This window comes from Paralichthys olivaceus, chromosome 10 (genome assembly GCF_024713975.1).
Source record: "Paralichthys olivaceus isolate ysfri-2021 chromosome 10, ASM2471397v2, whole genome shotgun sequence".
Taxonomy (NCBI): domain Eukaryota; kingdom Metazoa; phylum Chordata; class Actinopteri; order Pleuronectiformes; family Paralichthyidae; genus Paralichthys; species Paralichthys olivaceus.
Genome location: NC_091102.1, coordinates 14,944,282 through 14,971,455, shown reverse-complemented (window position 1 = coordinate 14,971,455; position 27,174 = coordinate 14,944,282). Strand labels below are relative to the sequence as shown.

Sequence of the window (27,174 nt, the reverse complement as noted above, 5' to 3'; positions counted from 1 at the left end):
GCAGAACTAACGACCAAACCAAAGACTCTCATGCTCAAATATCATACTACACTGAGATTTATTCACTGAAACTGGGAGTAACTAGGGAGGGCTGTAACTTGACTTAAAGCAGATATACAGTACTGTGCATGTACACGGACCCTGAAGGGGCCAGGTTGAACTTATTCTCTTTTCTGTCTGTCACACACACACACACACACACACACACACACACACACAGCAAAATGAAATGATCTTAGTCATAGTTTTAGGGCCTCGGCAGGTCAGCTGTCAAAGTGTGACATCTTTATTTCTGTGGAAGACCTGGCTGTAAATCCACGCCGCCTGCTATCATCTGTACCTGATCAGACTGCAGCAGACTCAAGGTTTACTACTGAGAAAAAAAAAAGAAAACCTCTCTTTAAGAAACCTTTAAATCAGCCATTGTTAAAAGAGCAGCATCGGTGTCAGAACTTGTTTTTGTCCCAGATGGCTTTGTTCTCCCTGCTGCACTGTTACTGTACCACCAGCCATATGCTGCATCTCCATTTTATTCTGATTAAAGTGCCCTCCTCCTCCCTTCTTTCCTTCTCAACCTATCCTTTCTCTATCAACCCTACCTTGCTTTCCGCATCACCCTATCTCTCCCTTACTCACACATCTGGTGAGACAGACTTTTTGTTTTTTTAGGAGTAACATGGGCTGAGTGGAAAGTGTGATGGAATCCATTGTGAAGAGAACCCAATCTATCATTCTCACTGGAAAAACAATCTATGAACAATGATGGAAGTTAGACTCATTGTCTTTAATGCAGTCAATACAGATCTAGTGACCTACTAGACATAGAGTTGAAAAAGTCCCTATGAGTCAATCAGAGTTTGACAAAAAGTCCTCTTTGTGCCAGCAAATAGCTGAAAGTAAATGTTATGTATATATATTACTGCTGTAAAAAAGATGTCACTCTCCGAACTGCAGTATTTTACCACAGTAATAGATCCAGTTTGGCTGCAATGGATTGCTCCGTTTACCAGGGGACAGCTTTTATAGTTGTAGACGGGAACACACACACGGCCCTCCCTTTCTTCCCTTCTCTGTTCCCAACATTGGCAGAAAAGATACAGACCCCCAAGCCGCTTTGTTCTGTGAATGCAAAAATGCATGAGTGTGTATGACTGTGAAAGAAAGAGTGTGTGTGTGTGTGTGTGTGTGTGTGTGTGTGTGTGTGTGTGTGTGTGTGCCTACAAATATGCAGCCAGTGGATCAGCCAAAAGCAGCAGCTAGGTAAATGGGGTGTGAAAGTCTCAGGATTATTAAGAATTAACTGGAGCAGCTTAATAAATCACCCCAACACAATGTGTGTGTGTGTGTGTGTGTGTGTGTGTGTGTGTGTGTGTGTCAGCAAATCCAATAGTCCCCCTAAAACTTTGTCCTGCACTCGTACTGATCAAACTCACGCACGTGTTCAGGTTATCCCTCTAGATGTAACATATACACAAACACACAAACAAACACACACACACACAGACACACACACACAGAATACCGATATGTCTAAATGTCCTTCACAAAGACTACAGTTATATTTTTACTTGAATATTCTAATGCAAAATGTCTCCTAAAGAAGACTCAGTAGAAGACCACTGGCTGCCTTTTTCACTGTATTCAATTTCACGATTCGCTAAGAAAAAGTATCTAATACCTTCAAGAAAAAAAATTCCATAATTCGTTGATTAACTTTGCTCCTGAGAATAAGCAATAACTTTCAGCTCTGTCAGTGAAACACTCAGCTTTTTGCAAGTGAAACAGAAAGAAGGACTATATTTAGTTGAAATATCCATCTGTGTCTATTTTCACCGCACACTTTGAGATCCTATGTTAGTAATACTGCTTTTGATTCAAAGAAGTCATGGCAGTAAGTCACTGAATGCAAAATTCAGAGTCAGGAAGCAATTAAGGTACCGAGAAAACACATGAGAAGAGGGAAAAAAGAAACAGAGGAAAAAAGACAAAATAAGAGGAAAAATCAAGGACAATGAAGTGAGAGGAAGTTCTCCAGGTATTTTATTCTACTCTTTAGAAAAACATGGCAGAGCTACTTAACAAGCCCAGTGCCGCAGGGAGAGATAGAGGCCAGGCCCGTTCCTCAGCGACAAAGTTCAGACTCATTATTTCCCTTTTTCTGCACTCAGTTCTTTTTAAAGAGGCCTTCTGTGTGCTAATGATAGTCTTATAAAGAGGCCCAGAGGGGAGCCAGTCGGAGATATGGATTTATGGATTTATGCCCGCTTTGGACACAGGCTTTGATCAAAGCACATTGATCTGCGGAGATTTACACCATGGCAACTCAATAAAACTCCTCCGCTCTTTCACAGAAGTGTCAGCCGCTTTAGAGCCATTTGTCAAAGACAATTGTAAATCCGGAATCGGTACAAAAGTCTCTCTGGAGATGTTGGATCAGTGATGGAATGTGAATACAAATCATATCTCTATTCTATTCTACTCTATTCTATTCCTATTTTTGAGTTTAAACTTGTGAGGCAAATTAATCTGAAGTATTTTGAAAATGTAAGCCACTTACATAACTTTTTGCAAAGTAACACCCCCCCTCGCCATCGTGTGTCATGAGTCGTGCATGCACTTACTGCGCGTCACCACCCCCTCCAGCCTGATGATGTTGGGGTGGTCAAACTGTCCCATGATCGATGCCTCAGCAAGAAAGTCCCGTCTCTGCTTGTCTGTGTATCCTCCTTTAAGAGTCTTGATGGCCACACAGATCTCCTTCTTGCTGGGCAGCTTCAGGCGACCACTGCACACCTCGCCAAACTCACCTAAAGATAAAACATAAAGGATGCAACAGGAGAGATGAAGAGCCTCAAGTCTGATGGTATATCTGCACAAGTCACAAAGGCTTCACATGAGTGAAATAACACCAGAAAGTAGGTGGGGGTAGGTGGAAAGAGAATTGTAGGGGAAGAAATTAAGGCGTAAATGATCAACTACAGCTCTGCCTGTGACACAGTGAACCTGAGTTTGGCAATGAGTCTTGGGTGGAATTAACTATTTTGGGTTAATGATTTGATACGATAGTCAAACAGCAAGGACTGGTTGAATATAAAAAGATTTCTGTTGTGAGAATACAATTATTGAAAACTCAATTATTAATTCTCCATAGACCTTTTTTGATTTTGAATTTGATTAAATAGTTATTTGACATGGAAGTGACTCAATTCGAAGAAAAGGAAATGTTTTAAACCAGCTCTTATTTTCATAACTAAGTCCTTTCTGACTGAGCACACTACAGACTAGTTGCCTCCATTGTTCAGGGAACAAGAACAAGAACAAAACTAATGCTTAGAAGACTTAAAGTCATAACTTAACTCAAATTAATCAGGAAATGTATTAAATGGAGAGAAATAATTATATAATCAAATGTTAGGAACACTAACTATAGTTAAACATTAGGCGGTTTAATCAAATTTGGAATCAATTCCACCCGATTCCACAGTCCAAGTGATCTGACGGCACGGTGACCTTTCAACTAGTCAAATAAAAAAAAACAGTGCGACTTGATATCCACTCTGATCAATTTGGATTTGTCACCAGTGTGTGAAGATGTGTGTGTTTATTTCAACTCCTACTTGTGTGTGTGCACTGTGAGCTCAGGCTCCAGCCACTTCAAAGCCAGCCAGCCATGCTGCAGCTGGTGACAGGGATTTGGCCGGACTGCAGAAGATGAGCGCAGTGTGTTTATGTATCAATGCGTATGTGTTTGTGTGTGTTACTCCACAGTGTAAATGCATATTGAGTGCGCTCATGCGTGGTGATGTCAGCGCTGAGACATGTGCAGATCTCCCTCCGTCCCATACAATCATTTCCCATAGCAGCTCTGGATCAGAGAGCACAGGTCAAATCTTGGACTTGAAGGTACGGCGTCTGGAAGAAGTTATCCAGAATAATTACAGCCTGTCCAAACACCAAAAGCACGTCTGTCCCTCCTGCTCTGCCCCGTTCTCCTGACCCTCAGCGGTGGACAGACGGACGAGGCCAGACCAATGCTCTTTTTATATATATATATCTATACGTGGTGACTCCAAGAAAGAAGATCTCGGTCTAATGAGGCTTGATTAGGGAGACTCTCTCCTTTCCTTTTCTGAACAGAGGTAGATATCCCACTTTGATCTGAAAGTCTGACCCATGTAAGAGCGTTGCGCATGTGTTCTGTCTTTTAACAAACAATCACAGATTGGCAAGCAGATCAAAGTCTGGTTTAATGAAGACAGATGGAGGCCGATGCAGGGACGGAGAAAAAAAAAAGTGTGTCGTATATTGTTCATGTGCATGTATAGCTTTGTTAAAATCACATATATAGACAGACTGCCCATACTTGCATTGAAGATGATGGACAAACCTTTCATAATGGCTTTAGCTTTAATGTCCACCTCTAGTGAAATTTTCTTTTCTTAAAAAATTATTTTCTTGCCAAAACTTCTTCTTGTTGTTTTCATTTTATCATTGCTCCAACACACATCAAAATGTTCCCAGGGTTTTCTGTTCATATAGATAAGATAAGATTCCTCGATGTCGGCTGGTGTGTAAGATTTCATTACTTTGGTATTTTAACCACACACACAGAGTTTGTGTTAAGGCAAATTGTCATCTTTATATGTGATATGTACTTCCTTGGATTTCACAGTTACATCACAGAGCAGACAAAAGTAAACTTATTACTTCCACCACGGAGGTTATGTTTTCTCCTGCACTTGTTAGTTGGCAGCATTACACAAACACTACTGAACAGCTTACTTCCAAACTTGGAAGGATGTTTTATGTGTCAGGGAACAACCCAATACATGTTGGTGCAGATCTGGATCAGGGGGCAGATCCAGGATCTTCTTTTTCACTTTTTTTAACAGTTTGAGATAGAAAGTTTTTCAATATTACAGTGAAGTTTTTAGAGAAATTGCAAAGAAAGCTTTGCAGTGTGCGCATTGAAATTGTATAGTAACGTTCTTCAATATGGACGTGTGTGTGCGCAAAGGCTCAGGCTTAATTTGTTTTTGAAATGGATAATTGAAAAGATACTTTTGAACTAATTTAAAATGATCACTAATTATATTTTAATTGCATTACATATTAATTTGAAATTATTGAAAGCTTTAAACCTTTTCCATAAAGCAAAATTCTATACTACTTTTCTAACCTGACATGCATGTTAATTATAGAACATTTCCACAGAAAACTGGTGCGGTATTGAATCTATAGCAATTCACAAATATTTCACATGAGAAGTCAAATTTCCATATCTGATTCTTCTAATTAAAAAAAGCCAATAACCATGTGTAAATCCAACGCTATAGAGATAAGCATAGACTGGTCTCTGATGTGTATGATGAAATATGCATAGTGGAGTGTAGCAGAGTCCAGTGTGGACTCAGGTATTAGACTCTCAGCCGTCCTGACAGCTTTACAGTGTGGAGAGCTGCAGGGACTCTGGAGACTGGCCTGCTGTTATGCGCTGTGTGCTTTGGTCTCATCTATTCTGCCTCAGCGCTCGACATGAATCACAATGCATTACCATGCACTCCCACTCAACTTATCAGGGAGGAGAGGAGAGGAGCGCAGAGGAGAGGTTTGCTTTACTGTTCTGATAATTAGATTTAGTTTAAGATTAGAGCATCAGGCAAAAAAGAGATGAGAGAGAGGCAGGAAAATGAAGGAAGAAAGAAGGAAGGGGGGGAAATTGAGGTTCACAAATCAAGATCTCTCCCTCTCCAATGTACAGGACTGGAAAGAAGAGACCTCAAGCTGGGGCCTAAAATGCTTTCTCATTCCCAGCTGTGCGGTGTATGTCATACAGTTAAACTAGCCTGCTGCCATGAAAATGCAATCTCTACTTGGCATTTTGGTATGAGTATGAAGCAAGGTCTCACCTGCTCCCACAACTTTATCTATGGCGATACAGGAAGCGTCCAGCTCTTTGGCAAACTCGTGCACGGCCTGGCTCGGGTCCTCGTATGTGTGGGGGTCCACGTAGGTCCTGATACCCGGCAGACGCACTGCAGCAGCAGAAGAATTGAAGGTTAATGAACATTTAAACTCTCTGTCTCTGTGCACGTATGTCTGTACATCCATTATTGACTTTAAACTTTATAAGGACATCACCTTCGGCACCTTTGCAATTAATATTAGGAGTCATGACATATTGCTAACAAGTGTCCACTTGCATAAAATTCCTCCTCAGTCTGAATTAGTGAGTGTTGGAGTAGAATGGATCGTGATGGGCTTTCAACAGGAAGCAGCTGACGCAGTAAATCACGTGTTAGATACACAGCAGCTCTCAGGTGCTGGTGAGTGGAACAATATGGCCTGTGCCCGAGTAGAACAGTTTTTACTTTGTTAAGTAAATCTCAGTTTTAAAAATCAAGGTTACGTATATGCACACACGTTTATACACAGCCAATCTGTGATGAACACAAACATAAGTATGTTTGTACTCAAAATACTCAACCCATGTGACATGTCTATTATTATTCATTGATACTAACAAAGAAGACTATGGCTTTTGCCGCTTTACAGTTGGAACAATCAGACCAAAAAGTAAATGTGGCCACGTGAGTAATGTTTATAGACAGACTTGAAAAATGCGAACCTATTCTTTAAGTAATAAAGTTGTGCTTTATTATCCCCCCGTGGGGTTTTTTATGCTCTGCCTCTGACCCATCCTAACTATTCATGAAGGAGTAGACAGATGCTGTGCGGTGCCTGGGGAGTTGTTGGGCTAGGTCAAGGTTAAAGGTGGAAGAATTCCTAATAAATAAAACTTCATATATGAATACAACAGAACAAGCAAAAAAAGGAGTAATGCTGATACAAAGAGAGAGTGTGAGGAACATTTTTTAAACCTGTTGCTTGCCTGTGTTGGCCCATATCAGGCTATCACGCTGTTTCCTTGGCTCTTTCACACACTGAAAACTAACTTGACATTATCACGTGAGTAAAGCTTTTTCATCACTGGTCAAAAATGCATCAGCTGAATTGACTTTTCTCCGGGGTAAACCCCATAATTAGGGGTCATGTAAACCTTAAATCTCAGCACTGGCTGCAGCTGGCTACAAAAACCATCTGAACTTGTTGCCTTTCCGAATGAAGCCTCCTGGATTGTTTTGCAAATGGACCGAGAAACCTCCTTCTCAATATGGTCTCGGTCCGATTGCAGTCTTCTCATATGGCCAAACCAGCCGAAGTAAAGGGGAAACCACTTCAAGCGTGGAAGGATCAGCTTTAAAACAACCAACGTTGGTGTAGTGGTGTGAGAAATGTTCTGAGAGCGACATCTCCCCTGAACGTCACTCAAAAGCTATACCTCTACTCTTTTACTCAGTGAACAGTATAGAAAGCAGAGGGTGAAGCAGGCCTGGGGAGAGCAGAGTCTAATACTTACAGTGACCGTTGCCAAAGTGAAGTCTTTTCTCATCAGGATGTTTGGATTTGCTGTGGCAACAAAACCTGCCAATCCAAACAGAGAAAGGTCAGTAATAGTGCCATATATCCCAATAAGATGTGGCCCTGCCTCGAGGCGAGCGAGGACTCTGTATGTGTGTGTGTGTGTGTGTGTGTGTAATCCCAGCTCATATAAGCCAAGAGAGGATCAGTAAATCTTATAATGAGCCATGGATTTATACTCTCTCTGAACAGTACTGAATGCCAACTTCAGCCACACACAACGGCAAGCAGAAGCACAGACACAGACACACACACACACACACACACACACACACACTTCTTTGTTTTATCATCTGAACACACTCCTTAATACATCGCTTACAATTTGTCTAACAGCAACTGCATAACACATACTGGCTAAATGACACATCTTCAGTTCTATGTGATGTTAACAGGTACATTGTAATTTAACAAAATATGGCAGAGAGCAGAACGATTGCTGTGATTGGAAGAGACGTCATTTAAAACTTAGACTGGAGTCAAGTGAGAGGTGGACCGACCTGCCGATGAGGACGTAGAGCAGCACAGTGAGCAGGATGATGGCCACGGCTGAGGAAATGGCGATCAGAACCACCTGGCTGCTCTCACTGGAGATAGAGAAGGCTGCTGGAAAGACAGAGAGCAAAACGTCATAAGCAAATAAATCCATTAACTTACAATTATTAGCTACTTTACAATCTACCTTCGCCATATGTGGTAAAACATCAACATCAAATATTCGTTTAATGAAACACTATTTTTAATTTCAGTATTAAAGCACATTAAAGTTGATCTGGACATACTTAAGTAGACACACAATCTCTGAGAAGGTTTTTGTAAATGCCTGTAACAGTATTCAATCAATAAAGAACACATGAGAAGTTTATTTAACTTAGAAGTTTAAAAACTATGGATGCAGCACTGCTGTAGAAGTTATACTATGTTGCCACCACGGCTGATGTTTTGCGCCAGTTTCATGGAAAAATGATCCCACCGGTGTTTTTGCTGTACGGAGAACAAAAACTTTGAAACAATTATTAGACCACCGGACACAGAGACTCTTCCCTAAAACTCTGCAGAGCCAAAACTTCACGTGGTTTCATAATGGTAACAGCATCTCACCATTCTTTATTAGATATTTTATATGAAAGGACAGTATTGGCCTCATATCTAATCGGCAAACCGAACATATTTTCAACTGCCGCAGCATATGTGCTCTGAGCTTACAGTCAGGGCTGGTCTCGAACTGGAAGCTGGGGCTGCTGGCTCCGTATCCTGCGGCGGTGCGAGCTCTGATCTGCAGCAGGTAGGCGGTGTTAGGCTTCAGCCCGTTTAAACTCACATTACAACCACGTGCACGGAGGATGGTGTAGCTGGTCTCATGCTCCTCCTGTAAGACAAGACGGACAAAGACGAAGACGGACAAAGAGAGGGATTATATTTGTGAAAAAGCTGTGTTGTAATTTTGTCCAGGTTGAAACAATCATTGAATATAACACACACACACACACACACACACCAACAACACCAGCCCGTTTGGCAGCTCTCTCTCCCAATCTAAAGAGTTATGCCCTTTATATTTTATGACTTCTCTCCTACTGATCTCCACTGATAAAGCAACTGCAGGATTTACACACCAGGTCTGCATTTGGCACATTGCTTCCAGATGTGGAAGGAAGAAAAAGCAGTGAAGAAAAGACGAGAGGGCAGTAGGTCGATGCAGAGGAGAGCAGACAGAAAGTAGCCCTACAAGTTTTTAGTTAGAAAAATAGGAGGATGCAATCAGGTCATGTTGTTGGAATTTTGAATATATATTGTACAGTATCATCTGCTTGAGAAGTACATTTAATGGAATAAAAAGAAATTAAATCAGAGACGCTAATAGTGTCAATACATTTGCATATTAACAGTGGCAGATGTTGGATTTTTAAAATCAGGGGCCATAAAGGCCACAAAGCAAAATTCCTGATTCAGTAACATTTTAGTCATTCCTTGTTCAAGCACATTGTGTAAACTGTAATATGTATTGTTAGTAAGTGATTTGAGTTTATGAAAAAAAAACTATAAGGCACTTCAGGGGCCAATCAGATTTCAGCTGGGGTCAGTGCCCCCCAGCCCCACCCCTGGATCTGCTCATGCATATCAACAATTATGCAAATTACACACTAGTTGGTGAATTACCCACCATTCATCCACACAACAAATATTTTGCTTTACATAATACTACAAATACATATATTATGCTATATTTAATTTATGCATGCATTACTTTTTTGTTTCTTTTCCTATACGTGTAAGAGAACAATTTCAATCAACATGGATTTGACATGTGCAAAAAAAATGTTAATCGTAAAAATACAGTTAAAACAGATAAAGGTAACCCATCACTGTCAAGAAGATTCACATTGCGGTGGATTGGGTAACATAATGAGGCACTTGCACGTAAAATAAAATGAAATAAAATAAAATAAAATAAAGATGTGACAGTGTTACAGCTGAACTGTGTAAGATAAATCTGCAGGGGAATAAAACTCACCATTTAGAGGCTAATTTATGGCTTGAACACAAATGTCAACAAATGTCACGTTCCTCTGTCTGAGCCTCACAGCCCATTTGAACTGTCCACAGCTAAATTTTCCGTGCCCATCCGTGCCCTGCAGGCCTGCAGTCGTATTAATGCTACGCTCAGTGCTATGAAACCAACTGTCAGACAAGAGAGAAAATAGGACAAGGCTGATCTTAAATCTTAATGGCAACCTACTAGGGATGACTCCAACAATCCTAAAAATGAGCTACATGTTTTGCAACACAGCCAAGCTCATAAAAATCATTCAAGGCCGATGTTTGCCATGTCCGGGCAGAGTGAAATCCTCATTTTATAGACCCCGGTTATTAACAGGCGCTCATTGTTAAAGGCTACGGCATAAACACTCACGGACATGCACACATGCACAGGCAGCGTCCAAGAGAAACTTCACGCCCACTAATGGAGTGGATCAGAGTTTTATGGTGCACAAAGCTTTTTTAAAACTGGTATGTGTGTGAGGAGGTAACCGATACACCAGACCTGCTCTGAGACGACTCTCCATCGCAACTATAAATCTGCTTGTGACTTGTTGCAGTTCGGCGCACAGGACGGTGTGCGAGCCCCCTGAAGATCTCACACAGGTGTTACGGCACAAGCATTTGTGTGCGAGGGAGATACAGAGACACGGAGACCGACACACAGGTCAGACACCTCTCCTCTATGAACGCTGCAGCCCGACAAGCCGTGTGATTGTGGAATATCCACTTGTGTGTGTGTGTGTGTGTGTCTCACCAGAACACGGCTAGAATTTAATATGGCCTCTGTGCTGCGTTCTGCTTTGATAATGTAAACAAGGCTGGAGAAAATTATAGTTTGTATTACAGACACATTCACACACAGTCACAGATGAAAACGCACACGGACCCACAAACAGGAGATGTGCAGCAGAAGTCTTGTAAATACAGTGTTTCAGCAAAGCATTCCTTCCATGTAAGACTAAATAAACAGCCCAAATTAAAGTGGATTTGAAGCTCTCTCTCTCTCTGTCTCTCTGCTTTTTAGATTAAGGTGATAAAACATGCAAAAACAATCTAGAAGTGTATTCCCACAAAGTGCTCTTAAATGTCTTATCGACTGCACAGCAACCTTTAGCCAATTAAAATGGTGAGAAGATCATATAGTTGGCCTGGGATTTTCAGAGATGAAACACTTCTCTTCTTCTTCTTCATCTTCTAAGAATCTTTTCTGGTTTGGAATTCCCAGGAATATAAGCAAACGTTCCCTATAAGAATTCCCATATATAGGACGCGTAGGAAGTGCACAGCCCGAACAGTTTAGACACTCAGGCCTTTGGTTTCATGACCGTGTGGCATGGCGGTATGTGCTGGCGGAAAAGAGCTGTGTGGGCAAAGTCGGAGCCAAAACACATGGTTAGGTGGGTTTCATTTAGAAAAGAAAAAGAGCTGCAGTGGGTTTTCCTGGCACGTCTCATCCCAGCTACTGATACCATGAATCTCCTCATAGTTACCAGAACCATAACTTCAGTAGACATCTGCAAAATTTCAGCTCTACACATGCATCCATCAACCACTGGGGAAAAAAAAAGGGAAATCAGTATTTCTTAACAGCTCCAGCTTAAATGTTAAATTGTTATACTATTATACCTGTGAGTTGAATACTGCTGAAATGCATTACTAACAATAGTAAATGGAAAAGATTTTATGAATTACTTAAGTGTTAAAAAATGTCAGAATCCATGCACCATATCTATTTAGAGAACAGTTTAGAGGGTATTTAATAACTGCAGTGATATTATTGTAACATACCTTACATTCTTCTATTTAAGTCACTATACTATTTAAAATGTTTCTAACTATAACTTATTGTTTTTTTCTGTTAGTAGCACTGTATTTATTTATGTGGACTTAATCCAAGTTAACCTTAGTTTTACTTTGCAACAGTGAACTTATGATATGGTTACAAACACATTTCCTTTTAGTGTGCTACAAATCTGTCATCAGCAATGTGATGATTCCAGAAGACCAGATTCTAGCAGAATAACTAAAACAATTACTCTATCTCCATGAAAAGTAGGAGAGGGGTGGGGCATTATGCAAGGAAGAACTACATCCAATTTTGGTGCAGATCATGTTTTTTTTTAATATCTTTAACATTGCCAAACATTTTTATTGATTTCTCAGAGAATTATTCATGGACATTGTTGAAGAAAAATAATAAGGCATGTTTAATGGACAGATATTTATGAGTGTGTGCACTTTGGAGCAGATCAAAATAGAAATAGGGATCGAGTGAATTTAAATGTGGTTTCATAAGGGGAGGTATGCACTTTACTGAGTGCCATTCTAGTTCCATGTGCATTCACTCAGAGTTCTGTGGTATAATAAACAAACTTCCTGCTTTCAATGGAAACTTTGAACATTTTTCAGTATTTAAAGAACTTACAAACAATGGCTGCCATGACATGTTATTCATGATGCTAACTTTTTAAAACTTAAAAATCATCACGTGGCCTCCAAAAGCTCAACATATTATGGGCTCGGCTGTGAGTGTACATTGTGTTCACAGACCTCTGGGCTTTCATTGCTGGAATATTTGCATAAAAATTATTAAATAATATTATTGTTCTCAACTTTTAAAATGTCCCTCAAAATATTTAGTTTCTCCTGTTTTTTGCTCAATACTGAGATGCATCTAGTCCACTGAGTTTTCCATTTAAGATGAAAGTACTTTTAATTGAGCGATGTTGTGTGGTTGTTGGCAAAATATTCACTTCTCTACTTTAAGAGGAGCCAGAGTTATTGGTAAATTGCGATTGGATTACGTGATAATACACACTGTGTATGTCTGTGTTGAACTTGTGTAAATACAGATGGAGAAAACCACAAACACAGAAAAGCTTAGCCCTGCTGATGCTGCAAATCTGAACATCTTACTAAAAGCTCTGTCTTTTAATCTTGGTCGGTCTGTTTCTGTGCACTGTTTCACCATCCTGCTCATGTGTGCTTGCAATTCTGCCTGTGTGTATGTGTAAGCCTCTTTCTGTCTCATAAGTGAGTAATGGTGTGGTCTGAAACTCTTGTCCTCCTATGGCCTTGATCGTTGGCATGCTAGAGGCCGTCAGCGTCCCTCTGCCTGCCACACGAAGAGGCCGCTGCCCTGGGTTGGGATGGGGGTCTCCCCTGGTTGTCCCAGTTTATTCTTCTGCATGGAAGAGCCCTTTGTCTGGGATTTGAAATCCCGGGGTATGTATGGCTGCTGTGGAGAATCGTCTGGGAACCTGGTTTGTGTGTGTGTGTGTGTGTGTGTGTGTGTGTGTAGGTCTCCAGTAATTCCTAAAAGATGTGATGTGATCAACAGGGATCAGTACAAATGCCCATCGTTTTGTCACAGAGACTCTATGAATGAACACACAATCCTGATGGGTGAGCGTGTGTGTGTGATCAGGAAACCACACTTGAGAATGAGACCTGCAGTGAGTTCTGACCTGGTATCAGCCATTCACTTCTCCTGTCGCTGTTTTCCGGCCTTGTTTTAACATCTTAGGTAAGGATGGCTGAGCAGGGAACAGAGTTTAGAGAGGAAACCGCTTCTGTCGGCCTACTAATCAAGAGATTAGGGGCCACTGTTGGCATTCAAGCAAACTGTGATCCTGGACACACACACACACACACACACACACACAGTGAATCTGCCAGAGTGATTAAACTTGCATCCACGGCTAATTTCACCATCAAATGTCAGCCATAGCACAGCGTCAGTGCTGAAAGCCAGTGTAATTCGTTCTGCACTAATTTCCCTCACAGAGGAATGAGAGACCCCACAGACGCATTTACTGTCTGCCATAAAACTTGTCTCCATTAAGGAGAAGAGGGGAGAGGAGGACAGGATGAAAGATAGAGGGAGAGGTGGAGAGGGGAGATGAGAGGTAAAAAAAAAAATAAGGGACGGGAGGCAGCAGCAGAGGAATGGATGGAAGATATACAAGAGGAAAAAAGAAGAGGATGGCGGTAAAGAAACAAGGAGAGAGAGGAGGATAATAGGAAAGGAAATTTTAAAAAAGGACACAAAATGAAAGTGTAAAAGAAAGAATAAAAATATGATGTGAGGCTATTGCACCAGTTTTAATTTAATTCCATTTGAAGACTGACATTAATGTCATACTACCTACCCATACTAAAGCAAGCCCCAATAACTAAGTAACGTGGGCTTTTTTAAGAGTGAACACATAAAAGTGGCATCAGACCACTATGTCCTGGCATCTCAAAGTGAGAAACCCAATTTCCAACCAAATACTTTTTAACTAAAGCCAAAATTTTTTACACTCTGACTGGAGCAGAGTTTTTAACATGTCCTAATCCAGCGGATCAACATATGTCGTTGCAGTGTGACTTTTGGCTTCAAACATAAAACACATGGAAAACAAAAAGGAAACTCTGATCTGAAAGTAATAAAGCATATTCTCTTTTTTTGTCTGGCAAGAATTTGATGAAAAGATTTTGACTACTTTATCACATTCATGTGTTGGGAGGCGACAGGAAGCCAGAATGATCGGCCAGAGGGAAACTTTGGACATGTATATTGTCACCTGGCTCAGCTGGGGACAGACTCCACCGAGCACCTGCTATGGGGTCAAGAACCAAAAACGTGAGGAAGCCTGCCAAGACTTTTTCCGCCCATTGAGCATTTTTCATAGGAACAAATGCATCACCATCTTTGGAACAAAGTAACTGGTTCTCCTTAGATATCCATGAGTGAGAACAGCTAGCCTTGCTCTGTCCAAAGATAACAAGTCTAAAGCTCACTAATTAACATGTTATATGTGATAAAAATGCTGGCAGTAGCCTTATTTATACAAGATATATAGTGCAGCCTTCTCATCAAACTTGTGCAGGTTATGACACTGCCTTGCTCAAATGCGCATGTGCATTTTATCACTGATTAGATTCTGCACCAACCTTTTCATAGTATTTGATCTCATAGTCCAGGATGATGCCGTTGGGTCTTTCTGGTTCCTGCCAGGACAGAGACACACTGTTTCGAGACGTCTTTTCCTTTCTGATCACTGTTACCGGAGATGGCGCTGGATGAGAGCGGGAGAAAGAGAGGGAGAAAGAGTGTGAGCTCCTTTATACTGAGGTTCAGTGGAAGTTCAGGCCCCGGTGTTGCATCCTGGCAATTGTCTATGGTTCCTGTAAGCCTAATTTATTTAGCTGAAGCCCAGTGGGGCCACATTAAAGACTGTGGGCCTGGGTTGCTGCTTGGGACAAGACAATGTACACTAATGCAAACACTGGCTTGAGTCTACATCCACTCACACAGGCTGAAAATACATACAATACTCACACAGCGTCACAGATATCTGCACTTCACCACTGTTTGAAAAACACAGCGAACAGTGCTCAGGCCAGAGGCTTCAGCTTTAATTCATCAAAAGAAAAGAAATGTGTGAATCCAGTTTTAACAGCTGAATGTTAAAATCATGTTCATCTTTGTTACTTTTAGTTTTTGTTTCACATTGCAATTTGAGGAGCACACTACAGACTCTGCGTGACATACACGTGTCCTGTAGTCATCGCCTACATGGGCTGGGTCTACTTTAACTTGATATTGATTGGTTTCTTTCATTCATATCATTGTCATATTCATGGTGCAGTACTCGACACTGGTTTGAATGCGGTAAATTCAAACTTTATTATCCTGCGAGTCCGGGCAACTTTGTTTCTGGAGAGACAAGTTATCTGAAGGAAAGATAATTTAGCTTTTTTTCACAGACTACAGGAGAGTAAATAGAGTAAGCAGTAATAAACAGCACTGCTGAACAGTCACAGTAAAGTCTGCCAGGTCAAATTTGAGAGGTAATCTCTGGCAGCAAGCAGTGGCCAATTTCATCAAAATAAAAGAAAACAAGGTTGTGCTTGGTTACCACGTTAACTCTCTGTAGAGCTGTTGAGAATATGAAACTCCCATTCATTGATTTAGTCAGTTTCACAAAAAACATCACATTAGTTCCCGATTTTATTCCTTACGAAGCAATTTCTCACCAGAGGTCAGTGGTTTGTCCGCTACTGTATAGTGACCATTGTTCCACTGCATTTTGAAAAAGTGCTTTCTTTTCAATTTGAAACCCTGCATGCCGTCTCTTTCCTTCTCTCTCTCTCTCTCTCTCTCTCTCCCCGGTTCCCATCCCTTTCGGTTTGGTGCGCTCTCCCTTGCCAATCTTCCTCGCCAATCCTTCATCCATGCGTTGCTTAGCCTCGGGGAGTTCACATGGTCCCAATCTAGTAATACAGCACATCCCTCCCTCCATCAAGCCCGGTACCCCTCCCTCCGTTCTGTCTCTCGCTCTTCACTCCCTTTCTCATTTCCCTTTTTTACTGCTCTCTAATTGCCAGGCAGCTCCGGGGCCAACCCGGCATCTGAGGCATCGACTTTTAATTTTATTAGACCACAGGAAAAAACATGTTTGTCTTTGAAATGTTCGAGCCTTACTTGATTGTGATTATATGGCTGCATACTGCGTCTGTGGATGTGCGTGTGTGTTTTTGCGACTTTTCGTGCATACACCCGTGTGCGTATTTCCGCGGGAAGTTATTTTTTCTTCTGTAATGAATCCAGATGGGGAGAATCTGTTTCTATACCCCCTGCTCCTCCTCTCCTCCTCTCCTCCTCTCCCTCTGGTTCTGATAGCCGGGTGAGGCTGTGCTTTTTATTGGCTCTGTGGTTTATGGTGGTAATGATTTACTGTGTCTGGGCTGCTCGGAGGCAGCTTCAAGTTCCTCTCCTCCTCCCGTTCCTTCTTCTTGCCTCCCCCCTCTCTCTCTCTCTGTGCATGTCTATGGGCGAGCACTTCATTTGCTGTCACTCTCTCTCTCCCTGTCCATAGTTTCACTATAAAACTGATGCAGTACACCAGAGCCATAATGCCCTTAAAAACTGGCCTTCAGCGTCATTCACCTGTGACGTGAGCGGCATGATACAGCTGTTGGCACGCATCTATTTCTCCAACACTGGTTGACTATTTGAAGTGACTGCAGTATGATGGAAAATGACAAAACCATGCCAAAACCTAATTTCTACTCAATCCTCTGTTGAGCGTTATCCTCGTCTTTCCCATCTCCCAAACTCGAACATTTCTTTGAACATATTCTTGGACTTTACAGCTATTGACCATCACCACCTCCAGACTTTGTGGGAATACATTATTGATACGTGGGATAAAATATTGATGAGGTGGCAGAAACTAGACGAATGCTCCTCTCTCTCTCTACATGGCCACCGTAAACCCGACAGTTCCATCAATAAGCAGGTGGAAGCAGGTGAGAGAAGGGATTTGCGGCTGCCTGCATTGCATGTGCCTGCGTTTTCTCCTGACAATCTCCTCTCTGGCAAGTACAGCTCCAGTTCAGCCTGTTGATATTAGACCATACTCTTCGATGTAGAACATTGTTATCTGCTTGTTAGCATAGTTATGACAAAGAGTGGAGGGCAAAGGAGGAGAGAGGACGACTGCTATCAGACAGCACCTTGACAGCGGTGCCAGGACACAGCGCTCCTTCCCTGGGAAATACTTAATCCAGCTTTTACCAGCTTTGGCATCAGTACCTGTATGTGTGCGAGTGTGTGTGTACGTGTTTGAGAGAGAGAGAGAGAGAATGTGCAAAGTTGGGTGGGGCTCGCTCACTGACATAATCCTTGTAAACTCTCAGAGCTGATGGAGAGTGTGCAGCTGCAGGCTATAGATATTTGTCAGAGAGAGAACTGTGAATGTGTGTGGTTACAGAGGTGGGTCATAATGTTAAGGTGTGTGTTTTTTGTGCTTTAATGTGTGTCTGTGTGTGTCTGTATGATTGATCTATGATATGGAAAGACCAAGATCCCAGCAAAACAGATGGTTTGCATAATTCTGAGCACACGCAGGCCTCTTCGTGTTGATAAGCTGTCTTCAGGTCTAATATACTGTATATTCAGTCACAATGCCTAGTCACACGCAGATCTTAATGCTGACTCACGGCAGAATTTGTGTCTTTTTTTTACATTTTCAATTGTTTAATTTGAAACACTTATTTAAATCCTCATTGACGTTTCTACTCATAAGACAAAATGAGTCCTGACTTACCTTGAGGCCTGACACGTGAGGTTATATATATGTATTTATATATATATATATATATATATATATATATATATGAAGACACACACGCACACAATCTATATTTACGACTTGTTCTCATCTTGTCACTTTAAAGAGGTCATGTCTGGTCCCTGTCACTTACAGTACAGCCCATGGGTGACACCAGTGTAAACACAGGAGACATCTGTTTGTGTGTACACGCAACCTTTAACATTTGCATATTCATCACATGACAGGTTTCATCTTTAGCAGGTTGACAAATGTATGATGAAGTATGTGTATCCTTGCATTGTGTGTGTTAGCTCTACAGGACTATAATGAATGACAAAGTTCTCCTACTGCAAGTGTTACTGGAGTTTGAACCTCTACAATTTTAATATACAGTATATTTGGTTGGTTCTGGGATTTATGGGCGATTCATTCTCTCAGGCTTTTTATCTTGATCTCTGAAAATGCTCTACCCTGCCTCTCTGCTTCTACATGAAAATGAAATAAGCATCGGGGTCACAGCATTGCATTCAAATCAGAGAATGTAGAGCCAGAATCACTTTCGTGCCATGTGCCTATCATCATTGATGATGGATCGTGTAAGTCTGACCTTGCTGTTGACAACTCATCGGAGAGAACCCTACATCTGTTCACTTTGTTCAATAAACAACCTTCCCAGTGCTAAATCCCCTTCCAACATCAAGTCCTACAAAGGAAATGTGGAGACGCATTAAGAGAGACTGGCTGTTGTTTGGGTTTGGACAGCGACAAGTGGAAATAATGGGGCCTGTGTCCAAGCACAGAGAGAAATGGAAAAAGAAGACCAAAGGTAGAGATAATGATTTAAAAGAAAACAGAAGAAAATGGTGAGCTGCCGACACACAAAGACAAACTGTGTAAGAGTACATGAAGGAAGAGGGAATGAACTGATGAACTACAGCGAGACTTTTGTGAATTCCTTGCTGGAGTCAGGTATTTCTGAGGTTTGGCTCTTTCTTTTGCAGCGAGATATATTTCACTCTTGGAATTTCACATCACCACTATCCTTTGCTTTTGGATTCTTTCAAGGACCGAATGTGTGCACAGATATTTGAATAAAAGTTGGATGGGTGTTTCAGAAGCCGATCCTCGCATTAAAAGTGTCAGTTAAAAAGATGAGATTTTTTTTATTTTGCATGAAGGAAGAAGACATTCGATCCTTGTCGTTAAACAAGAGATTAGTGGACTGGGATCGGCTTGTAAATGTCCAGGGCTGATGGTTGGGGTGCATATGTTTGGAGCATGTAAACTATAGGTCAGCGTTCTATATAAAAAGGATATTAGAGGGTGAGGGAGAAGGAAAAACCCTTTTTTCGTGCACAAGTACCCTTTCATAATCTTTTCACATATGAAGGAGGCAGCAGGAGATTGTCCAGGCACTACTAAACCTTCATAAGCTAAACAGGATCAATTTCATCTGTTTCCTGATTTCAATTTTCTTTGGTCGAATAAGGTCACTCCTGCATTTGTGTCTCTTAATGGTCATGATCGTCAAAGTCAGAGTATAGAACATCATAGACATCTCGGCTTACTGACTGGTTTAAAGTGGTACAGGCTTCCAAGTGCACCGAGGCCTCAAAGGCAAAAGAGTATATTTTTTGTACTTAAATGAGCCATTTAAATTGTTTACTTGGTGTATTGATTTTTTGAAGTATTATGTACTATTATGTGCTATTACATGTACGATTAGCCATCTTACCAGCTTGGTTGGTGGTGATCGTGACAGCGGCGTACTGCCTCATCTTGGGTGCTAACGGTGACACCCCGTTCAGCGCTTCAATCTCAAAAGTGTAGTTTGTGTGAGCGAGCAGGTCGCCCACCGTCACTGTGGTGTTGTGGAGGCCCGTGGCTCTTGGTAGAAAGCGAACGTTGCTACGACACGGCTCACAGCGCATGGTTCCGCCGTTGCTACCATTGGCAGTGACAGCACGGCAGCGTTTGCAGAGAACAGTAAAGGTGATGTCCCTGCGGCCACCGGTGTCCTCCGGCCAGCTCCAGTCCAAGATAACCGACGTCTCATTAATGGAGGAGATCACGTTTCGAGGAGCTGAAGGAGGACCTGGTAGACAGAGAAGAGAGGAAGATGTGGTGAGGGGGAGTTGAGAAAATGAGAGGGTGATTTGATGCATAGGAGGAAAGAGTATTGGATGGGAGGAAAATAAATAACAGGAAATAACAGTCGCTTGAAAATACAAAAAGTAGTGTACCTATTTGGAGATTTGCATTAAAAACGTGTCCTACTGAATGCTGCACAATGTACATACAATCCTGTCATCCTGGTTTGATTATGGTAATATCAGGGTTGAGATAAAGTCTGTATATGTAAAGTAATAGACAATATGACTCCTCCTCTCTTTTTGGATCAGTAAGAAAATGACATCCTCTTCCAGAGAAGAAAAGAGACTCTGTCAAAGTCAGACCAACATATAAAAGTAAAAATTACAAACAGATCCCTCTGAATATTTCCAGATTTTATATCAAAGCTATGACTGTAATTACATAGAGGACAAAACAAAACTGCCAAATAACTCTGCTGCGAGCTTGAGCAGGAGTATGAGGGAAAGAGAGTGAAACTTGCTTACCGAATTGTGCTTTGAGATAAAGTGCTTTGTTTAGTTTGTTTGACTTGACAAGAATTTATTATCCTTATTATGTATCCATTGTAATCAGCATCACATCCTTTGACTGTGTTTGTGTCGGAGAGAAATCCAAAGAAAAACACACAAGTCTCAATTTGAGCAAATCTTAATTTAAGACTGCTTTAGAAGAAATGTACTACTAAGGGCAGGAAACACAGAGAGCAATTTGTTAATTTTAACAGGGTGGCAGTCATCAGTCTTGCCTGCAGAGGACGGTGATATATTTATGGATATTTTAACAGCTACTGATGCAGATAGGATGTCTCTTTGTGTTGCTGATGGTAAATCTGCTTGTGTGGGAGAGAGAGAGGGAAAGAGTGCTGTCCTCCTGTTCTTGTTGATGCCATTTGGTTTCAACTTTTATAAGTAAACTACAGATCCTGCGATTTATATATATTAACCATAGAACACTCACTCACCAATTCTCCATATGCAGATGCATCAATCTCTCTCATGGGGGATGGCAGATATGGCAGGTTATTAATGGAGGGGTTTTTTTTGCTTATTTTTATGTTAAAAAAAAAATTCTACTGAGGAAACCTTGTTTCTATATATTATTAAATAACCAGGCACCATTACAAATATGATTCAATAATGTATTTAGTTGAAACTAAGCACACATGACATATTTCATTGCGTGAGAGTCAAAAAATGTTTGGCACACAGGAGAGGAAAACAGTATAATCACAAAACAACCTCAAGAAAACATGCATTTGCCTGTTTAAAAAAAAAAAATCTCCCAGCCACATCAGAAGTTCCCAAATCAAGAAGAAGAATCTGACATCCTGTTACTGTCAATAAGATTTGATTAAGAACAAGCATCTGATCTGAAGCACACAAAGCATAAAACCTATCTCCTGGTTATCATAACATCTTTCTTAACCGTTTACTCAAGATCAGCATTTGACTTCAGTAATACACATCAAAAATAATGTTAAGATCAAGATCAGTGTTGTTGCTTATTCCTCATATGACTCGTTTTCATTCCTTTGATAAGCGCACATAGGGAAAAGCCTTTTCAAAAGAAACCGTGTATTAAATCAGGGACTATATCTAATATTCAGAAAATCCATATGTCAACCACAATCTGTGAACTGTTAAGAGTGACTGCATTTTCTTTCATGGTAATCTCCCCCTGACAGTCCTCTGGCTCGAAAACACATCTACCTCCACTGATCACGTCAAGGTTTTTTTGGACCAGTAATCCACATCAGATATTACCTGCACTGCAGATGCATGCACATGTACACATGCAGGCAATCACAAACTCATTCCAACTGTCAAAATAATGCATAGACCCAGAGAGTAAAGTCTGACGTAGATGCACCTGAAATCTCAATTTGCACACAAAGGGACTTAAGGTAATTGACAATTTCCAGCCTCCTGCTTATCACTGGAGATCTCTGCAGACACCGAAACGTTACATTTCGAAAGAAGCAGTGATTGTGTTTCAGGGAGGTACTGTAATGGTGGTGATCAGCGGGGCGGACCAGCACGTTTTGTACATTTTTGTGATAATTTGGAGGCGGTGCTGTGGGAAGTAGGGGAATGCATTAATGCAGTTTTAATTGCTGGGAATTATTTCTTGGGGAGCAGACAAACTTTATCCAGTGTTAAGACAGCTGTTAAAGGAACACCTAATGATAAATGCAGCAGGAAAATCATTGTGGATAAAAGCATTTTCCATTTTCTCTGACTTTAGTATTCTCATTTTCCTGGCCTTATAGATTTTTCTGCCAAGATTTTCAAAATATGCAGTCAACTCTAAACAACCTCTGTCACACGGCGAACAGTAAAATCCCTCCTCTGAGATAATCATGATCATTATCTTCTAACAACTTATCTATTCATTTGCAGCCCCTGCGTCGCTCAATCTGTCCCAATGAGGGGAAATGTGCCTCGTTGACAAGATGGTTTTGAGATTATCACGACAGAGACCTGCCACGACTGTCTTTCTAATTACGATTCTGTCAATGGCTCTGGGCGTCAATTTGTATTTTTGACTGTTCTTCGCACAGTCAAAGACATTTTTTCTTTTCCTCCCTAGACCCTTTAGTAACGGATGTATCCATAATCTGACATCAGGGAATGCGGTGATTTATAGTTTTACGGGGGGATGCATCTTGGAAGGATTGCAGGAGGCATCTGCATCTGCAATCCATTTGCATCAGATGGAGACAAAGGAGAATCGTGTAGGGAGTAGAAAAAGTGATAAAGAGTTCCCAGGCAGCAGTCGCTTCAGTGACCTTAAAATAAATAAGGAATGTTAACCCCTTTGTCTATTATTGAGCTATTTCACATGAAAAAAGTCTTCAATTGTATTATATGTTGAAACCAACTGTAAATGCAATGCAAGGTAGACACTGTCTGTATGTAATATAAGTATACATTTATGTTTTATAGGAATTGCAAGGACAAACAGTATTTGTCTACAAGAAGAGAAACACATTGGAAAGCATTTAGAATACAAGAAGCTAAGCAGCTCTTTAATGAGGTGATAAGACAGGTTTCAGTGCATGTTTTATGGGCTACTGAGAAAAACGTTTCAACACCATATAAGAAGGTTTCTCTGGTCAGGTCTCTGATAGAAACAAGTACATGAGAAGCTGAGGTCAAGGAGAAGCCTGCATCATGAGTGCCGCTGTCTCCTCAACCAATAATGTTGAGCTAGCACTGAGAGACTGATGAAACTTTTCTAACTACACTTAATTTAGTTTACAATGCACAGCATGGACTTACAGTGGACTACTGTTGTTCTGCTGGAACAACCTTCAAAAGGATGAAAATGTTGATATTTTATTAACAAGAATTAAAAACCACCAATTAAGTCCAGCTTTTGTGAAGTGGTTTATAATTGTATGGTTTTATTTTCTTTATTTCTTAATTTGATCATTGTTGTGTATCTTATTCTATTTTGTTTTAACAAAGATAACATTTTAGTGTTGATATGTATATTTGTTATCTTAACTTTCTTTTAGTAATGTCTTTTCTATCATTGATTTCTTTTAAATCTAAATTTTTTTTCTTTTCACTTTGAAATGCTTTTTAATAGTTTATGGAAGATCCTATATTAATAAGATTTAATCAATTGATAATCACAATGCAATTACACACATGGCACATGCACGCTTATACTTACGGGTACAGGCCATGGCGGCGGGGTCTCCCTCGGCGCGGAAGTAGTTTTTCTCGCAGCCGCAGTGCAGCGACCCCTCGTGGTGAGAGACGCTATGAGGCGGACACTTGGAACACTCCATGTTCCCGAGCGTTGATTTGTAGAAGCCCGCCCTGCACACTGGAGACAAAGGGACACAGACGGATACATGAGCATCATGCTGAAGCAGCACATCGACAGCCACCTAATAGCTGCATCTCTCTTCACAGCACCTACAATGAGAGCGAGAAAAGGACGAAATATGGGTGGTATTTAATCACCCACTCTCACACACATACAAACACAAACCGCAAGAAGAGGCCTGAATGTAAATCTGCTGTCTGTGTTACAAGAATCCATTGACTGCCGGTAAAAAACAATAATTCTCTGGAATCTCTTTGTCTCTATTTCTCTCTCTCTTCATCTCTCAGAACATGAATAATGCAAATTGTCCCCTCAGATAAAAGGGATGTTCTCTTTAAATATCTGTGGTATTAAATCTGCACTCAGCAGCTCTTTTAACTCCTACTCACCACAAATCTGTTGCAATCTGTGCGACTAGGGTGACACTCCACCTATAAGACGTACATCGCACGTGTGAGTGTGTGTGTGTCTCTGCGAGGAGGAAGATCAAGGAGGAGGTGATGAGGAGAAAAAAAGACTTCACGTTTTTGACTCCAGAATTAATTTGTCTTTCCATTTAATTCCAACTGCTCTTTTCTTTTGTTGTATCCCAGGTTGAATCCCTTGTTATCTAATCTACGTTTGATAACACTTAAATCAATAAAAGCCTTTTCTAATAATGCTGAAGTCATTTTAACTGTACAGAAGTTTCAAGCACTAGATGCACTATTTCTAATGCAGGCAAAATGCAACAGCCATTGAGCATGTCTGAAGATAGACGACATGACGACTCCACAAAAGTGAAGCCAAAGTGTCTAGTTTGCCCCCTGGTGGCAGGCTGTAGTCTAGAACAGAATCCCTACTGCTTCAATATTAATTGATGGGAGTTAAAAAGTCAAAGTACACGTTTTAAATACTACATTATCTTTTTTGAAAGATCTTTGCAGACATTTTAAGAAGTTCTTATCACAATGTTAAAGGGAAGAAATGGAGGTGCAGTGTCCATCTTTATATAAAGTCTATGGTAACAGCAATTTCAACCTAAAAGGGTACTCAGAGAATACCTCCACCAAGACTAACTCTCTATCTCGCCATGTTAATGAAAGTTTGACAGAATTTCAGTATTCAGTCAAATGTTTTGTATATAATTCAACATTCATGAATATGTGGACGACCAATACATATTAGAAATATTTATTCTATTAAAATAGATACAAATGATCCATGCAACATGAATATTTACTGGAATCTGAATCTTGCACAAACCTCTCTCTCTCTCTCTCTCTCTCACACACACACACATATATATATACACACACACACTAGATTTTTAAAAAATGGCTCGCAGCTACGCGGCAGCCCAGCAGAATGTGTGGGCTCAGCAGAACAGCTCTGACAGATCCCAGTGGTGGACAGCACACTCCTGTACGAGCCAACACTGCTGATACTACGGCCCTATCCATCACTGACACTGGCACACCAAGGTCCCAGCGCTGCACTAAATACTCCGCTATACCTCCTCCACTCCGCATTGTGTACGTGAGCGTGCGTGCGCATGTGAGAGTAATAGAATGTGAAGCGGGGTTTAAACAGCCCTGTATGATCCCACTGATGGAACGACAACCACAACACTGTGCTGACACACACAAAACAGACCACCCTGATTGGAGGACACACCAGGAAATTAGAGGTGACAGCAAGCGCCCCAGCCAATGGGGTGAAAGAGGCGGCGAGATAACCGCTCGGTCAGCAGAACAGCATAAAGCAGAAATGTGGATTAACAGACGAACGTTTATTATATTAATCTCATAACAGTGACTGAGTGAGTCTTCATCTGATCCTTCCATTCATATATAACTTTGACAGAGAGCAGTTCACCTCTATAACCCCAAACAAAGATGCTGTCAGTGTATGCATTGGACAGTTGTTAAACCACTGGGCTCAGGTCCAACTGGATCTGTTTCCCTTTAGCTGGAGTATGTACTAACTCCAGGCATCGCTCTCATTGAGGATTAGAAACTAATCAATTATGGAGAGATACATGATATATGCACAGGATATTTGTTGCCAAGAATTTTCATTTCAATTTTCAAGTCATTTTCATTTTTTATTTTGAATAGTTAGAATATCGAAGTAATTGATTTATCTAAAAATGATAGTAATGTGAATAATAAAGTGTGGACGGCCTGTATCTGCCTGAAGCACACAGCTCCAAGCCCGTTAGTTTCATATTGAAGACAAACTGTAAATGGGTCACAAATAGCCTACAGTTTGTATTTTCATTTTGAAGGAAAGCTTTCCTTCAATAGCTGGGCATCGCGGTTTTTAGCAAACGTTCTTCACAGGGAGGGGAGGAAATGGAGAATGCAGACTAATAAATTACAATGCACTTTGATTGCAATGAGGGGGACATGTCATGCAACTGTTAAGCTAACCGATGTGTTCATAATGAGGAATTAGCTGTGTCAGTGTTTTTCTCCTGTCTGCTACTGTTTGCCAGATCAGGCTACAAGTAATCCAGAGCAACACCACATGTCAACCAAAGGTGACTGAGTTTGGTCCAAATTCACCATTTACCACAATGGCCACTTAAGGTTCACATCCAGATTACACTTTGCCTATAGATCCACATGTTTGCCCCCAAAAAAAGTCCACATTTGTTTTGGGATATTTAGCGATTTCCGTTAGTTGGATGAATTTGTTGGTATTACGAAAAAAGAGAAAGTCACCAGGGTTGTCCTTAAAGCAGGACCTCTTTGCACCTGCTGGATGAACTGAACATTTTACTACTCTTGGATGAATGATTCTCACAAGTCAACACTCCACAAACAGCAATATTTCTCCTTGAAAGTCAGAAGTACACATGAACTTCTCAGTGCATAACACAGCTGTGAAACTTATCAGGCTCAGAGTGGATCTCATAAACATTCAATGTAAAAATGAATAACCAAAGCTGCACTTACGGCACGAGCTTTTCACACGACAAAGTAGTGATAAGTTGTATTTTCATGACCCCAGCCGTTTAAAATATTTTTATAACAGCTGGAAATGGATAAAATGGTCATTTTTCTTCCTTGTGTGTCTGCCAGGA

The 27,174-nt window shown here is 40.9% G+C and overlaps 1 protein-coding gene across 4 annotated transcripts in view; it reads right to left on the bottom strand.

Annotated features, from left to right (window-relative positions):
- The window catches only part of epha3 (eph receptor A3), a 96,551-nt gene that overhangs the window by 20,363 nt on the left and 49,014 nt on the right, over positions 1-27,174 (bottom strand). For 3 of the 4 annotated variants that reach the window (XM_069532931.1, XM_069532927.1, XM_069532930.1), the window contains exons 4-11: positions 23,946-24,101; positions 19,867-20,226; positions 14,965-15,089; positions 8,689-8,851; positions 7,983-8,088; positions 7,421-7,485; positions 5,910-6,035; positions 2,622-2,807 (exon numbers count right to left, since the gene is read on the bottom strand). In XM_069532931.1, the coding sequence (XP_069389032.1) occupies positions 2,622-2,807; positions 5,910-6,035; positions 7,421-7,485; positions 7,983-8,088; positions 8,689-8,851; positions 14,965-15,089; positions 19,867-20,226; positions 23,946-24,101 (1,287 nt within the window). The remainder of the gene's footprint in view (positions 1-2,621; positions 2,808-5,909; positions 6,036-7,420; positions 7,486-7,982; positions 8,089-8,688; positions 8,852-14,964; positions 15,090-19,866; positions 20,227-23,945; positions 24,102-27,174) is intronic. The other variant, XM_069532928.1, reaches the window with a different exon arrangement.